This window comes from Lingula anatina, chromosome 4 (genome assembly GCF_051362555.1).
Source record: "Lingula anatina isolate TDL-2025a chromosome 4, LinAna3.0, whole genome shotgun sequence".
In the NCBI taxonomy this organism is placed as follows: Eukaryota; Metazoa; Brachiopoda; class Lingulata; order Lingulida; family Lingulidae; genus Lingula; species Lingula anatina.
Window position 1 is genome coordinate 27,593,522 of NC_141770.1, and position 13,735 is coordinate 27,607,256.

The 13,735-nt window shown below is 37.2% G+C and overlaps 2 protein-coding genes across 9 annotated transcripts in view; one reads left to right on the forward strand and one right to left on the reverse strand.

The window, feature by feature from the left end:
• Nucleotides 1–681: 681 nt before the first annotated feature.
• LOC106169096 (uncharacterized) lies at nucleotides 682–5,186 on the reverse strand. Of its 2 annotated transcripts, none has more exons than XM_013548449.2 (2): nucleotides 5,035–5,186; nucleotides 682–4,463 (listed from the first exon to the last, which is right to left on the reverse strand). In XM_013548449.2, exon 2 carries the CDS (start codon nucleotides 4,284–4,286, stop codon nucleotides 2,442–2,444), a length of 1,845 nt encoding a protein of 614 aa, XP_013403903.2. In that variant the 5' UTR covers nucleotides 4,287–4,463; nucleotides 5,035–5,186; the 3' UTR covers nucleotides 682–2,441. The 2 variants fall into 2 exon arrangements, with proteins under 2 accessions (XP_013403903.2, XP_086866298.1); XM_087010172.1 differs by lacking the exon at nucleotides 5,035–5,186 and adding an exon at nucleotides 4,789–4,930.
• Nucleotides 5,187–5,245: 59 nt separating this feature from the next.
• The window catches only part of LOC106169095 (GATOR2 complex protein WDR59), a 31,822-nt gene continuing 23,332 nt past the window's right edge, over nucleotides 5,246–13,735 (forward strand). For 6 of the 7 annotated variants that reach the window (XM_087010162.1, XM_087010163.1, XM_087010164.1 and 3 more), the window contains exons 1-6: nucleotides 5,246–5,425; nucleotides 5,892–5,941; nucleotides 6,363–6,498; nucleotides 9,315–9,400; nucleotides 9,711–9,791; nucleotides 10,609–10,735. In XM_087010162.1, the coding sequence (XP_086866288.1) occupies nucleotides 5,375–5,425; nucleotides 5,892–5,941; nucleotides 6,363–6,498; nucleotides 9,315–9,400; nucleotides 9,711–9,791; nucleotides 10,609–10,735 (531 nt within the window). In that variant the 5' untranslated portion in view covers nucleotides 5,246–5,374. The remainder of the gene's footprint in view (nucleotides 5,426–5,891; nucleotides 5,942–6,362; nucleotides 6,499–9,314; nucleotides 9,401–9,710; nucleotides 9,792–10,608; nucleotides 10,736–13,735) is intronic. The other variant, XM_087010166.1, reaches the window with a different exon arrangement.

Consider the following 13,735-nt stretch of genomic DNA (forward strand, 5'->3'; position numbering starts at 1 on the left):
CCAGCAATTGTAAAGGGGTGGGATTCTTTTTTTTTTCAATATGGACAATTTAACCGCGAAAATTATGCTTCTCCGCTGATGTACAACGTAAGTCAATTTTTTATTTGAATTTTTCCGGCCATAAGGGCGGTCCAAAGCCCTACACTACACCACAAAACATACCACCTGAACCCCCTTCACACCCAGAAACACGTGATCTGCAGCGGGAACTCTACCCCCGAGTTTCAGAGAACACAGGACCCCTCCTCCTTCATCAGCGCCCTCTGCCGTACGTACGGGTTAATAGTCAGAAAGTTCACAGTGACCTTTACATTGTCTTAACCGCAGGGTGAGGTTCACCATTACGGTGGTGAGGTACGGGGAACGAACGTTTATTAATAAACTCAGCGTAACATAACGCCTAAGGTATCAGATCATGCAGGTTTCTTTTAACTGATCTGATTTCGGCAACAGTGCATGTTATAAATAAACTTTTTGGGCCCGTTGCCAGGCGATAGGCTAAGTGACGTCACGCGCAAAGGGTTTATATCCAGGTATTATATATGCATTTTGGTTAGCCAACGACATGCGTTGTGCAACCAAGCGTTCGTAAAAACCGCCCACGACAATGACAAATATCAACCACACAAAGTTGCTTCCTCTACACATGCAGTCTGCACAAATCATAAAGACTTTCAAACATTTTGTTCAACAAACCCCAGGTTTTATTTTTCTTAATTACAGTACATCACAGAGAGGCACGTTTATAAATATACTGTATCTCCGGACCCCATGGCCTAAGCCAATAGTCGCTTATTTCCAGTCTTGTATTATATAAACATATTTATAGTGGATAAATATATCTTCACTTCTGCGTATATTACTTTGAACCAGCAATAAAGGCACATTACGTTTCTCAAATTTTACAAATTTCTTCGCCTCAGTACAAACTGAAAAGTTTAAAGAAGGACAACGTGATAAATAAACCGTGACAAAAAATGGTAACAAAAAGTAAATAAATTAACGTAAATATAAATCCTTAACTGACAAGAAACATTGTTATTTAAATAATCACAGAAAAGCAAAACCCATTTTACAAAAATTTGGCTCACTCTAAGGCATTTTTTAGTGACAGGACAAAAATAATTACTGCCAAATTGAGATCTGGTACAAAATCATACATTTATAATTATTTAGCTGACGCTATATACGTATCATGTGCATTTTCAAGGCGACTCCAGCATATAATTTGCACTTGGTTAAGATTTATTTTACAAGAGTGAGACCAGAAAATTAAACTTTCACTTCAAATGCTCCTCCAAACTATTCACAGCACAGCAAATTCCACACAATTCTGATAAACAAGCTGATAGAAAACACAGCAAAACCACAAAATAAACAAAAATTATAACCACAAAATAAACAAAAAGAAAAAAATTCTAGTATTCCTTTAATATATAGTTAAATATTCCAAACTTCTGAATAAACTCTTTTTGTCTGAAATTGGATCATTTTACCACAGTTTGATATAATTAATGTCATAGTATTAAATACGTCACTTAAAAATAACACTGGTCAAATGCAAAAAAATTAACAATATAATAATTTTAAACTTATCTCATACCATAAGCAAAAAATATTATAAATACCAACTGCATTTTGTGCAACTTGTAACACTAACACATCTAATATTCAACAGAACGGCCATGCCATAATGAGGTCTTCACAAAATATGTACACTTCTGTCACAATTAAAAATAATATTTAAAAAATACAGTCTCCACTTTTAGTGGTCATTCAATAACTATACACACCAATGGGCTCACCCAATTCAATTAGAATATTTTCATAGATCTTGAAAATCTGTTAATTATACATTGTGAAAAAATTAAATATTCCTCGTTTGATGTCTATAAATATAAATAATCTGTAATGGTCACAGAATTATCCTGATCTCTCAGGTCAGTCATTTACCATATAATAGCCCAGTTTATCTAACATCTCAGCTATGTAGGTACTACACCAAGGTACACTGTCACATTACAACTTTAGCCCCAAAATTGGTCTACAGTTTTAGATCAAAATTTTAGTCTTAACTGACCCAAGAGAACAATGAAATGAAACAGTGTGTCCATTTTATAACAAGACAGACATGGCCACCATTCCAGACTAATACTTACTAAACCTATGTGAACTACAATGGATAAGTGTTCACATTATGCAGAACAAAATTTTGACCTAAAGTTATGATCAATTTTCTGGCAAAAGTTCTTCTTTTTCAAAACAGATCCTACAGCTGCCACAGTTATATTTCCCATAAGAATTTCATTACGACTTGTTATTCTGTTCATAAACTTTATGTGTGGCCAGTTTCATATATAGTAATGCAACAAACCTGACCCCATAATTTCAGTCCAAACCAAGTGTCAAGAGATGGTGCAATCCAGTTGGTGTACCTAATATCAGAGGATGAGCGGCCATGCTGCTCTGGGAGGACGGTCCCAAACCACTGCATGTTGACCACACGGGCACACTTCATACAGCATCATAGCCAAATCAAAGTCTACGAAGGCTTTCCAACTCCGCTCCAACTTCTCCTTGTTAATGTAGAGCAGGTCCCGGCAGCTTTCGCGCAGGAGGTGATAAAGGCATGGAAACGTGTTGACTTCAACCAGAGGTCCCTCCCAGTGCTTGCGACTGACTTCAAAGTATTTCAGCTGCGGCAGATCAATTTTCTTCAGAAAGAACCCCTGGGAATTGGCAATATCTAATCGCTGAAGCCTGGGGTGAGAGATCTCGTAGACAGTTCGAGAGTGAAAAATTGGCATGAAAATCTCCAAGGTTAGATCCTGCAGATGGGGCATACTGCTACATACGGTGTGTAGCTGGGACTGCTCAACCACCCGAAAGATTACATATTTCCGTAAGGCCAGTGTCTCTAGTTGGGTCAACCTGGCCAAGCAGCTAACTGACCAGTGGGCCCAGTCAAATGGAATGTCCAAGTGCCGCAAGTTTTGAGCGCGGAGGGTCAGTAGTCCGAATATATGACCAAAAGGATGCATGCGGAACAGGTGTTGGTGGACCTGCAGTCTGACCTTGTTGAAGAGACAGCAGAATTTGTCCAGAAACTGAGGGCGGGATGGCGTGTGTGTCCAGTCCAGGTGGACAGTGGTCAGTTCACGACAATTGGCAGCGGTCAGCAGGCGCACCAGCACCACACACCAAGGCTCGTCCTCATTCGCAATGTCGAAATTGAAATTCAGTTGTTTTATCGCAGGTTTCACCTCGTTGAGAAACTTAGCGAAATTACAGATGTCTCTGACATACTTTGTGAAACGGTCTCCTATCCTACAAGTCCTGCTACATCTGACTTTGTCGCGTTTGTGTTCACAGATATAAAACTGGGAAAAATCCAGCCTTCCCCACAAGCTGGGAGACTTTATGAGTTGATGCCAGTCTCTGCACACTGCCATGGCCCTCGCTCGATCAAATATACTTAAATGAGAGAAGATTTTCATCTGACATTCTACTGGGAGGAAATTAAAGGGAAATTTGAAGTTTTTGGCATAAATTCTTGGTGATCGTCTCTTATCTTCATCAGAGATAAGCCTCCTTAGCTCACGTCTTCTTTTGACCTTCTCTCTTCTTTTTCCGCACTCATCACACCAAACATTCTTCCTTTTGGGGGTGGATACCTCTGTCACCTTATTTTCTGAACATTTCCTTTTTCTTTGTGAAGTCCTTTTTGTAATAGTCACTTTGTTAAAGTTCACCTGACGAGAAACTTTTTTAATCTGTGACCTTGTTATTGGTCCGATGTGCGTGGGGGTTTCAGTTTCATTGATTGTGGCAGACTTTGGAGTTGTCACATTTTCCTGAGATAACCTACTACTGCGTCTCCTGGACCCTCCCTCATTCCCAGATAATAAAGACTGCGACCTAGTTCTTACATTATTAATGGGTTTCAGAGCAACAACAGGCAAAGCAAGTGATGAGGACATTTCCCTGTTTTCCACCTTACAAGAGGAGTTGGTAGTATCTGTATCAGTAGCTTTGGAACGCAGATTCTTTCCTTCTGTATTTCCCCCTTCTTTCAATTCATTATTGGAGTCATCCTCTGCATTTCCCTGAGAGGCAGAGGCACTTTCTGAGTATTCTACATTTGTTCCATGTTCTTCAATATTTGAGGCACAGTCACTGTTTGCATCATCAACACACGGTCCTGATGCTGTAAGCTTACGTGCAGTATGGCTTTTTTTCTCCAAGACAGAAGCTCTTTTGTTTCTTGGCTCTTTCCTAGGAGGCATGGTGATTCAAAAGTAAATCAATACTCTCCGATATTGTGCTGGTGTTGAAGTTGATCTTTTCACAATCAAGTCACCATGTTCAAAAATTATCAGAAACATGCCCCACTTCAAGAAAGCTGAACTTCTTCTGGTTCACTTGAAAATACTACAAGCATACTTCAGAACCATCTCAAACTCCTGAAATAAATAACACAATGTTAATAATTTAAACAACCTACTGTATACCCCCCACAAAAAATAATAATAATAATAAAATAAATAAATGAATAAAATAAAAATAAAAAATAAAAAAAAGTAAGTGTCATATTGAAAGAAATCTTCGACCTCACATATCTGGAAATGAAACAAATTATTCAGTAGTGGCATAAATAATTTTTATATTTTAAATACTGCTTTAATTCTTTTGTTAACCGTTAAGAAAGGAAGCCTACATTGCTGTTTACTTGCAAGTTATGAAACGCCTAAATCTAAACTATTAATATAATGTTGCACTATGAAATACATGAAGCGTCCAAGCTTGTGTCCATTGTTCCGTGCGTTCCTGTACTTTTTGGACAGGGAATTTATCGGTCGTGCGCGTGACACAATGATAAAGCGATAGACTTCGAAACCAAACAAACGCAGTCGCCCATTTTGACTGCACACGACACTGTACATATTGCAAGGAAGAACTACCCAAGCTACTTTGTACCGAAACAATGAACAATTTAACCTAAATCATAGTGAGCATACAAATTAGGTGTCTTACGTGTTTATGCTGTCAACTCGCGCCCAGAGAGCTTGCCTTCATAAAATATTTCTACTGCGAAGTTGGTTGTTGATCTAGCGCCTTCTCACCCCTTAGATCTAACTTCTGACATCAGTCGTGGTAACGAAGCTGAAATCTCATATCTTCAAATTACATCTATTGTTTTAAGCCAGAACACTTCTTAGTTAACATTAAGTTGATTTTATATATGCAATAGAATACTACTTCTGATAAAGGAGTATGTTTTGAGTCGTTCTGTTGAAGGCCATATTGCGACAGCCGTAGAGCAGTACGTGGCAACTCCAGCTGGAAGAAGAGCGATAATGCAAGTAAAGGAAATATGTCTCGCTGGAGTAGTGAATATGTTGTGGCGGAGTACAGAGATCTCCAGGTGAGCTAATGTCTAGGTCGTTTGCTGCATTACCTGCTCCCCCTACTCTGACTAGCTGGATAAGTTTTGTGGTTATTTGAGTCGTAACTTACACAGTCATTTGTGTTGACCAGTCCGCAGAGTTCGCTGTCATAGTCAAGGACACTTTTAGCAGTCAAACAAAATATAATTTCAACAGATAATTCAACTGTGCAGCTCAATCACATATTTGTAATGAAATCTTATTTCAGTCGTTAGGTAACTATTGATAAGTTTTTTTTAATATATAAGCTCTTCAGTTTCAAAGCACAAATTTTAAAAATCAATCCTCCCCTTCCTGTTTCTGACTTCATCAAGTTCAACTTCGCTGTTGACTGCTCTCTTACCTTTGATGACACTGCTTAGTCTGTTATATCAAAATCTTATGATAACAATTTTGTGACCAGTTCATTTCCTATTTCTCTATGATATCATTTTTACCTTTCAGGCCAACTGTATGGCTGTGGACTGTCTTGGAGAGCATGCAGTACTGGCAGGGCAAGTACTCTGAGGATTTTACTCAAAAATGCTGCGCACATTCTTTTTTCAAGTGTAAAATATGTTCATCGGTATAACAACCTTGGCCTTTATCAGTCTTAATTGATGTACTCCTGGAAAATTGTTGAGCAATATACTAGTAAACATATTTTGAGTCATAAGTTTTAAAAACACTTGAAAGTCAAATATTTTGGTTGATAACAGTAAAATAATTTTAGTGCAATTTTTTTTTTTTTTTTTGGTCTTTAGAGGAAAATGAAAAATGAAGCTCCAATATGAGGGAATGAATAAAACTATATGCACTTGTTTTTATAACAGCATGTGTTTCAAAACAATATTTCATTTCATGTTTCTATGTTCCAAAACATGCTAGAAAACACCCCAAACAATCACCCTCTTAAGTCCTATGTTCTGGTTCCAGGCGGCGTGTGCTAGCCATTGTCCCCTTAGACAGACCCAAAGACAGCATCAAGAAGGTGAACAGGCAGAGTAAGTGGGAAGTCAGCGCGGTCCAGTGGAACCCACACCCCTCTCACGCTCAGATACTGGTCACTGCGGTAAGTTGGAAACTAGAAATAGTCACCTGTAATTAGCTGTCTAAATTCCAAAACTTTGTAGCCATACACCTGAAGAATTTTAGACCAATTCAGACAGCTGAGTAATTTGCCACTGCAGTAAGTAGGAAAACTAGCTTTACTATAACTATCTGCTGTTTTAATTTGTCTAAGATTTTGTAGCCAAATCCTGAATATGTTTAAACCAATTAGCTAAGTAGACTGCCACTGTGGTGAAGAGGAAACTGAGGTCACTTTCTGTCTTACTTAGCTGTCTTCCTTCATCTTGAAATTATCTAGAGATTTTACAAAATATTGTATCCTAAAAAGACACTGGAAAGAAAGAAAAAAATGTGAGATAATCATGTTCTTAATTCTCAGTGAAAAAGTAAAACCTGTCTTCTCACAGGTTAGGGTGCCATCTATAGGTCATGGTCACAAACTACTTCCAACTGAGAACTGATAATAAATTTTTTCAAGTCTAAGATACTTGATAGTAGACTTTAATTGGAGTTTATTTGAATTTTAGTACAAGACCAAAGTATGTATTAGTAATAACTTTATAAATATCATTGACATTGCTATTAATGTAATATATATATCCTCAAATATTTTATGTGTTCAAGTCTTACAATGTTGTCATTATTGACCAGAAATAGATTCAGAGGTTTGCCTCTGCACATAAATCAGGGGTCGAAATGTTTAGAAAATCATACTTTCCCTGCCGGGAAAGTGACTTTGTACATTACTTTCCCTGCAAGAAAGTAGCTTTCCCTGACAACAAAATCATGAAAACCAATTTCCCTCATATTAAATTAGTTTATTTAAATATGATGATGAATTATAAAGGAAAGAACATATCTTTGAGAAATTAATGTTTATTGTTATGAAATAAACTAACTTGGCATCCACATATAGTGTTTTTATAACAACTGGGTATATTTGTCAACATTAATGTGACTGAAATCTAAGTACCAATTACATATGCTGCATCTGACTAGAAGGACCATCACAATGGCCAAGAGAGCACAAATATTAGGATAAATGTCTTTTAGTACAGTCAGCATTCTGCTTAAAAAGGCAACTATGTCCTGGCCCTCTTGCTCTTCATGAAGTTCCAGCATGGATTTTCTTAACTGAGGCCATTCAGCCTGGCACATGTTTGTTATAAAGCCAGAGTTATCCAGTGTCCTTCTAAAATGTTCTGAAAGCCTTAAAATTGTCTCATCTCCATACTCGTTACTGTCTATATTCTCCATGGGTCCATTTTTGGCAGCTAAAAAGTAAGTATTTATGGTTAGTGATTAATTGAGATTTTATTGCAATTATATACAGTTACAGAGAAACTACTGGAAACTGTTCACTTTAATGGTAAGGTGAATACTTTACTATGAACTGAAGGCAGACTCTAAACATGTCAATTATCATGTAATCATGGTCAATCCAATAAGCATTCTAGTTATTTCTAAGGTGCACAATGATTAATTTCATTAGAAACTTGGGGGATTTTCTTAATGGTAGACAACTTTACACCACTTAGAAAAGAGGAAGTTGAAGAAGTGCAGTGAAATCTTGATGTTAAAAACTCCGTTTTCAGAAGTAAAGGGGATAAAGATATTAGGTCCTTAGTTATATAGGCTAGAATAACCCATGACATCTTTTAAAAGGTCATCAGTTTGGTGGGAGTTCAATGAAAAACAAATCAATCACTTTTCATGCAAACTAAATAGGCCCAGTTGGTGCTCTTGAGCAGAGCGAAAAATTCAAGGGTAGGAAAAACTCGGTCTGTGAAAAGGCCGATTTATTTTTCACTACATCATGTCATCAGCAAAGAGATAGAGGTAGGGCAATTTTAGTGTTTACTACTTAACGGAAAAAAAAACGTCTTGTTCATTAAATTAACAATTCATTTAGATATGAAACATGTTAGGCATTATTATTATTTACGACGTACTGTACCTGCATCGTCGCCATGTGCACCTGCTTCACCCTCAATTTCTTATCGTGTCTTGAAGTTTACGTGTCTTGTTTAGCGACTTTGCTTGGTTTTTCCCGTGCTTTCGTCTTTGATTTTCCACTCGAGGAACTCATGTTCAAAGATATTCATTTTCTGAACATTTAACTCCGTCAGATTTGAGCCCGACTTACGCGCGCAACCTGAATCTTGCATCAGCTGATCGTGCATAAATGGCTGACTGATATTCGTTCCCCGTACTACGCTCTCTAGTGCCCATTATTTGTGTAGGCTTGGACGCTGTCTTAACTTTGTTCCCGCACATTAATTTGTTTCAGTGAGCTGCGTAGGTTTGTACCTTTCTATGTTATACATGCTAGCTGTGCAGACTTTATCCTTTCTATGTCAATCATTGTGTAAATGGGATAGGGAACGAGTCAGATACACCACCATGAGACGATTTTGATTGACAACTCTCTCGAAATTCAAAAGGAGGCCCCATAACAAATTCTAGCTAGTCACGTGAGTGCGTCCTTAGTTTCAGAGTAAGTACTTACGTCTAGCTTACTTGCGTTGTGGAAAATGGTTAAATAATTGACCGCTTGTATCAGCACAACTAAGTGCCAGGAAATGAATTTCATGTTACAGTTCTTCGGGAAAGCGACCTCTAAGCGCAGTTTCCCGAGAGGTTTTTGCATTTCCCGGGCATTTTCAGTGATTTACCGGACGGGAAAGTAAGATATGACATAGATTTCCCGAGCTCGCAATAGCTTTCCCTCGGGAAAGCGGGAAAGCAACATTTCGACCCCTGTAAATGTATTTGATAGTACCGCTATGTTATCCATCAGTTATTGTATCATTCCAGACTAACCAAAGAGTAGATCTTGTAGCCTGGATAGATGGTAAAGGAGTACAGCAGGGTTCACTGAAGGCGCATACTAGAGTTATCAGGTAATGTTTTGTATTTTCTATTGGGCACTTTGTTTGACATCTTAGGTCCTAAAGAACAGACGCAACAGGGACCCTCTCATAAATGGTTAAGTTTTTGACTTACATGAACAAATATAGTGAATTAGTAAGGACAGCTTTATGATAGTGATCATAGAGTCTTGTACAAACAGTAAATGGTGCTGACATCCTGAAGTTGCCAGTTATCAAGATAATCACAGTATGTTCAAGTCTAGTGAAGCAGCCTGTCAGTGTGTTATGTTGTTGAGAAATTGCATTTAACCAAATAAATGTTATATTTTTATCTCTACAGTGATTTGGACTGGTCCCCCATTGAGGCCAGCTCTCTGGCCACCTGTTCTGTGGACACCTACACCTTCCTGTGGGACATCAAGTAAGTGGACAGGCCATAATTGGCCAGCATTCACAAGGATGAAGTTTATCCAACTATCAGCAGAATTCTGACTTTTTGGGAGTCAAAAATATCATTGAGCTAAGCAACCTCCATGACCTCACACCATATTTTCCAACTTATTCACTAAATGGCAGTCTCATCCCTGCATTTATTAGCTTATTTATGTAGATGCTGATTATGATTATAATTATAACATATATGGTCAAAATTAAATTTTTATTTACTATCTTTATAAGTCTTCTATAAGTGTGATAAAATTTCAGTACTTGCACTTTGATTTGGCTTACATTTTAACAAAATCCTTTATTTTGTCAGATATCACCTGGTAATGTATGTTAATTATGATAAAAACATTAAGCTTAGTGTCACAAAACCAGTTTTATCTCAACTCTTACACTCTACTGAATTCTGTACTCTCTGTTTATTTCTGTACTCTGTACTCTGGTAGTGTCTGGTGTTATATAATTCTATACTCTGTATATCCCCTCAGTGACCAGAGACTTCCCATCAAGTCCTTGCAGGCAGTGTCTGGTGTTATATAATTCTATACTCTGTATATCTCCCAGTGACCAGAGACTTCCCATCAAGTCCTTGCAGGCAGTGTCTGGTGTTATATAATTCTATACTCTGTATATCTCCCAGTGACCAGAGACTTCCCATCAAGTCCTTGCAGGCAGTGTCTGGTGTTATATAATTCTATACTCTGTATATCCCCTCAGTGACCAGAGACGTCCCATCAAGTCCCTGCAGGCAGTGTCTGGTGTTATATAATTCTATACTCTGTATATCCCCTCAGTGACCAGAGACGTCCCATCAAGTCCCTGCAGGCAGTGTCTGGTGCTAACCAGGTGAAGTGGAATAAAGTCAATGAGCACCTGCTGGCCACCGCACATGATGGAGACATCAGACTCTGGGATACCAGGGTAAGTTTTTATGTACAGACACAGATGTGTCTGTACATATTGCCATCACCTGCGTCTGTCGTCGCCGTCGTCGCCGATGCCGATGGCGTCGCCGATGCCGTCGCCGATGCCGGCGCCGTGCACTTTCCTTGTTAACACGATAAGTGGAGGGCAGTTTTACTTTTTGGCTTTATATTTACAGAGCTGATGAATATTCATAAAACACAGGTCAAGTTCGAAAATCAGCATGATCGGGCCATTATTGTAGAAGTTATGCTGTTTTTTCACTTTTCAGCATATATGCAACCCTGTTAACACATTTTAAGGAAAACCGATAGGCCTGTTGTCATGAAACTCACAGGAGTAATCAATCTTACTAAAACGCAGGTCAAGTTCGAAAATCGGCATGATCGGGCCACTATTTTAGTAGTTATGCTGTTTTTTCACTTTTTAGCATATATGCAACATTGTTAACACATTTCAAGGAAAACCCATAGGCCTGTTGTCATGAAACTCACATTAGTAATCAATCTTACTAAAACGCAGGTCAAGTTCGAAAATCAGCATAATGGGGCCATTATTTTATAAGTTATGCTGTTTTTTCACATTTCCTCAGATTCAATTCTTAGGCATGTTAACAGTCTCATTATTTAACTAATAAGATATGTAAATGTGTTTGTTTGACATTTCCTGCAACTTTAAAACATTGTTAGTTGATTATGTAAAAATGATGGTAAACTTGTTATCATGTATTGTATAATAGAGTTTCAAAAATGGAAAAAAACTCATATCATTGCAGTTTGTCAGATTAATTCATTCACTATGTTCAGAAACTCGGAATGGAGGAAATTGGACATTAAACACTGTTCTATTGATATTTTTCCCATGTCATCAATTTTCTTAGTTGATCATATAAAAATGGCAGTAAACTGTTAATTTTGTCATATGTTAAACAATTGTTAAAAATGGAAAAAAACACATTTCAGGACAGTGCTGTCTTGTTTACATTTTGGCATTTTCAAGGTGTGACTTTGAAGTTCCATGGGCCTGAAGACCTTTGCTTGTCACATTTTCTCAATATCCATGATACTAATATTTTATTATTAAAAATTGATGGTTATTATCCTGTTAAACATTATGTAATATTGCATCAAAATTTGAAGAAACCCCTATTTTGGACACTGCTCCCATGATGACCATTTAAGGAAAACCATGTCACTTACTGTTCTCAAACTTACAGGAAAGAAACATGGGACTAAGATACAGTTTAATTAGGCAATGCAGTCTGTTTGGTAATTCTTTCTGGCAGTTAAACAGTTTTTTGTGAAAATTAAATTTGTCACATATTGGCATTTTCAAGGTGTGACTTTGAAGTTCCATGGTCCTGAAGACCTTTTCTAGTCACATTTTCTGAATATCCATGATACTAATATTTTATTATTATGTACAGACACAGATGTGTCTGTACATATTGCCATCACCTGCGTCTGTCGTCGCCGTCGCCGTCGTTGCCGTCGCCGGCGCCGTGCACTTTCCTTGTAAACATGATAAGTGGAAGGCAGTTTTAATTTTTGGCTTTATATTTACAGAGCTGATGAATATTCATAAAACGCAGGTCAAGTTCGAAAATCAGCATGATCGGGCCATTATTGTAGAAATTATGCTGTTTTTTTCACTTTTCAGCATATATGCAACACTGTAAACACATTTCAAGGAAAACCGATTGGCCTGTTGTCATGAAACTCACAGGAGTAATCGATCTTACTAAAACGCAGGTCAAGTTCGAAAACCGTCATCATCAGGCCACTATTTAAGTAGTTATGCTTTTTTTCACTTTTCAGCATATATGCAACATTGTAAACACAATATAAGAAAAACAGACAGGCCAATTGTCATTAAACTCACAGGAGTGGTCAATCCTGCTAAAACACAGGTTGAGTTAAAAAAAATCAGCATAATCGGGCCATTATTTTAGAAGTTATGCTGTTTTTTCACATTTCCTCAGATTCAATTCTTAGACATGTTAACAGTTTCATTATTTAATTAATAAGATACGTAAAAGTGTTTGTTTGACATTTCCTGCATCTTTACAACATTGTTAGTTGATTTTGTAAAAATGATGGTAAACTTGTTATCATGTATTGTGTAATAAAGTTTCAAAAATGGAAATAAACTCATATCATTGCAGTTTGTCAGGTTCAATCATTCACTATGTTCAGAATCTCAGAATGGAAGAAATTGGACATTTAACACTGCTCTATTGATATTTTTCCCATCTCATCAATTTTCTTAGTTGATCGTATAAAAATGGCAGTAAACTGTTAATTTTGTTTTATGTTAAAAATTGTTAAAAATGGAATAAAACATTTCAGAACAGTGCTGTCTTGTTTACATTTTGGCATTTTCAAGTTGTGACTTTGAAGTTCCATGGGCCTGAAGACCTTTGCTAGTCACAGTTTCTGAATATCCATGATACTAATATTTTATTATTAAAAATTGATGGTCATTATGCTGTTAAACATTATGTAATATTGCATCAAAATTTGAAAAAAACCTATTTTGGGCACTGCTCCCATGATGACCATTTAAGAAAAACCATGTCACTTACTGTTCTCAAACAGTACAGTAAATATGTACAGATGTGTCTGTACATATTGCCATCACCTACGCCTGTCGTCGCTGTCGCTGTCGCACTTTCATTATAAACACGATAAGTGGAAGGCAGTTTTACTTTTTGGCTGCTTGGTAATTCTTACTGCCAGTTAAACAGTTTTTTTGTGAAAATTTAATTTTTCACATATTGGCATTTTCAAGGTGTGAGTTTGAAGTTCCACAGGCTTGAAGACCCATGCTAGTCACATTTTCTGAAAATCCATGATACGTATATTTTATTATTAAAAATTGACGGTCATTAGGCTGTTAACCATTATGTAATATTGCATCAGAATAGAAGAAAACACAATTTTGGGTGCTGCTGCCATGATGACCATTATGGGAAAACCATGTTACTTATAATTGCCA

Bases quoted from the DNA above. Each gene is read 5' to 3' on its own strand.
- LOC106169096 (XM_013548449.2), bottom strand. From the start codon at position 4,286: ATGCCTCCTAGGAAAGAGCCAAGAAACAAAAGAGCTTCTGTCTTGGAG.